This window comes from Opisthorchis viverrini (assembly GCF_000715545.1).
Source record: "Opisthorchis viverrini unplaced genomic scaffold opera_v5_362, whole genome shotgun sequence".
NCBI classification, from domain to species: domain Eukaryota; kingdom Metazoa; phylum Platyhelminthes; class Trematoda; order Opisthorchiida; family Opisthorchiidae; genus Opisthorchis; species Opisthorchis viverrini.
The window spans coordinates 437,320-440,532 of NW_008752013.1; the positions used below are offsets into that span (position 1 = coordinate 437,320).

General features: G+C 47.6%; 2 protein-coding genes across 2 annotated transcripts in view; one reads left to right on the plus strand and one right to left on the minus strand.

The window, feature by feature from the left end:
- T265_10332 (hypothetical protein) overlaps positions 1-3,213 on the plus strand; it is a gene marked incomplete at both ends in the record, with an annotated part of 72,844 nt that overhangs the window by 16,035 nt on the left and 53,596 nt on the right. Inside the window, one exon of the mRNA XM_009176668.1 lies at positions 1,852-2,059. Within this exon, the coding sequence (XP_009174932.1) occupies positions 1,852-2,059 (208 nt within the window). The remainder of the gene's footprint in view (positions 1-1,851; positions 2,060-3,213) is intronic.
- T265_10333 (hypothetical protein) lies at positions 1,387-1,686 on the minus strand (the record flags this gene model as incomplete). Its single annotated transcript, XM_009176669.1, has 1 exon — positions 1,387-1,686. The coding sequence occupies one exon, from the start codon at positions 1,684-1,686 to the stop codon at positions 1,387-1,389; it is 300 nt and encodes a 99-aa protein (XP_009174933.1).

The following is a 3,213-nucleotide window of genomic DNA, read 5'->3' on the forward strand; positions in this document are numbered from 1 at the left end:
GTATCACCTTCAATGCGTAGCTACCCAGTTTCCGAAAAAAACTGAACATGTCTTCGCTTCCGAGACTTGGTTGCATGTTCCACTTTCCCTTTCACGGTGATCGAAACTGTAGCAGCTGGAATGAATGTGCACACGGTTTATAGATGATAAATTGATTGATTGAATGGATTGTAGAAAGACAGCGCCGGCAGTCCCCACAGTTCTGATAATGTTCAGCGTTACAACTTGATTGGCTTTTCCGGGAGGGTGGGCACTACTGGCGATGATGACTGAGGGCTCTCACTGTTCGATCCTTGATATCCATGAGTCGAATCGTAGGATAGGTAACACGGGTGTATATCAAGTGTTTTTCAAGAAAAAGATACCCTCAAAGGACGAGCCAAGGCAGTCCAACCATAAGCATGGTTAGCTAGGGGACTGAGCTCGAAATAGCTCATTTGTTCAGTCGTGAATTGACTGACCGGAAGGTCCTGCATTTTAACTACCCCTGTCTAGGCTTGGGTAGCTTGCCAGTATCTCAGCCTTCGTGCGTCTTTCGGGTCGCATGGAAGCTAAGCGCCGAAGGGGTATACAGCTGGAGAATTTGATGTTTTTGCTGGGGGACTTCCTACTCACCATACTCTCTTCACTTAGCCTCTACGTGGAAACCATGTGCTGAAGAGACTCACCCCAAGGGCGGTCGTACATTATCCCGCCCACATAGCTTGGCCAGTGGATTTCATCCTTTGGGTAGCTGCCAGGCAGAGGACCCTGAAAAGAATTCGGCTGATCAGGGGAGGGGCTGCCTCCACACTACGTACCAGCAAAAGAGTGTCTACTTGCTCCCCGTCTGTCGTTTTTAATAGCTGTGGATACATTTTATGAATGCACACGTTCGCTCCGCGTGTCCACACTCCCTCTGTTTGCTCTTGTCCCCAGCGAAAAACACATAGGTGTGAATGAACCATGTGTCAGTGGAGTGATTGCACAAAAAGTGGAGTAACAGATTATTCCCACTGGCAGATCAGGAAGAATCACTTGATTGAATGCGGCAGTTCTTTCCGGTATCCTGCCGTCAGGTTGTCACAACTCAGCAAATGAGCGTTCAAACAACCAAAAGATCACACTAGATGTGACAAGCGTGCGAGATATGTGACTAAAAGATTCAGGTTGTCTGGGAAATCCGTGGAATCGACGCATCTTGTCACAGGAGCCATTCATATTGGATGGAATAAGTAGGGTCAGGTCACTAGAATTGATCACCTGAACAATCAGAGCAGAGCGACCTGACTGAGCAAGATTAGGGAATCCAACTTTTGCGAACGCAAAATTCAGGCCTGTGAATTCCGAAGATCATGGCTTCTGTAATTCTGCTGCTTTGTGGCAACTCTACAATTTCCCCGTGGATTACCCCGAATGGATGAGTTTTATGATCTGTTTCACAGAGTTTACCGGAACTTGTTTTGTCAACTGGGTCGGCATATGTCCAGATTGGTTGTCTGGTCCTTCACTGATAGATACATACTGGTGATGTGACAAGGTAGTTAAGTTTCCAGCCGTTAACGTAGCACGGCTGGCAAAGGTAAGTTCCAGATGGCCTGCGTTTAAGGCGTGTCTGACCTTATCGACTGAGTCATCTTTGAAAGACGGCATGGCTTTCTTTTTATCCCATGAGTGAGCTTTTCGAATGGCTCCCAGACATGCCATCCCTTCTGTTAACCTATCTCTTTGTACTTATTCCAGCGGTCGGTTGGACAAATTTCCAGCTTTGACCATACCTTGAGACGACTAAAAGATTCTGTTGACCTTTTACGCACCGAATACGGTTTTCCTGCTTCCACTAATTTCCCATTTGTATCATCCTGCATGCAGGGAATTCCTGGCGGGATTTCGGCTCCCGGGCGAGGCACAGAAAATCGACCGTTTGATGGAAAAGTTTGCTGCACGTTATTGTGCCTGCAATCCGAACAATGGACTATTTGCCTCTGCCGACACCGCCTATGTTCTGGCCTTCTCCATCATTATGCTCACAACGGATCTGCACAGTGTGCAAATCAAACAGCATCACCGCATGACCAAGGTAGGTATCTTCTTTAATCGTCTTCAATCGTCCGCATTCTCATATCTACGTTTAGTGGACGCCAGTTCCGTTGAAGTGGTCGATAAGTGAGTATGTAGCTACGCTTACTGATGCGACTACCGTTGACCGTGACCTCACCTGATTATCTGGGTGAGCAACTACCTATCCGTAGGTACTCTTGAAAGATGGGTTACTGTGTGCAGTTGTGTATTCACAGCCATCTACGCTTTGTTGGACTCGAAACTTTACCGACTCTTTACCTGACATTCAGTTTGAATGTTGATATCCACAAGTCAGGCCAGAAAGTGGAAAATCCCACAAACTGTTTGGGTCTTCGGTGTGATACGCTGAGCCGGTAGATACGGTGACAGAATCTGCGTCCGAGTGTTACTCATGCTGGTGATCAGCCGAATAGCAGACAACCCGAAGCTCGCTGGTTGGATCCGCGCTGGAGATTCCCTAGCTGCTGATTCGCAGGGAAAATACATCCCGTGGTCTAAGGTCATTTTGTTTGGAGTTGTTTGTGAACCTTTTGGCGAGATGTCCCAAGTTGTTAGAGCGCGAATTTACTGACNCACACGGTTTATAGATGATAAATTGATTGATTGAATGGACTGTGGAAAGACAGCGCCGGCAGTCCCCACAGTTCTGATAATGTTCAGCGTTACAATTTGATTGGCTTTTCCGGGAGGGTGGGCACTCCTGGCGATGATGACTGAGGGCTCTCACTGTTCGATCCTTGATATCCATGAGTCGAATCGTAGGATAGGTAACACGGGTGTATATCAAGTGTTTTTCAAGAAAAAGATACCCTAAAAGGACGAGCCAAGGCAGTCCAACCATAAGCATGGTTAGCTGGGGGACTGAGCTCGAAATAACTCATTTGTTCAGTCATGAATTGACTGACCGGAAGGTCCTGCATTTCAACTACCCCTGTCTAGGCTTGGGTAGCTTGCCAGTATCTCAGCCTTCGTGCGTCTTTCGGGTCGCATGGAAGCTAAGCGCCGAAGGGGTATACAGCTGGAGAATTTGATGTTTTTGCTGGGGGAGTTCCTACTCACCATACTCTCTTCACTTAGCCTCTACGTGGAAACCATGTGCTGAAGAGACTCACCCCAAGGGCGGTCGTACATTATCCCGCCCACATAGCTTGG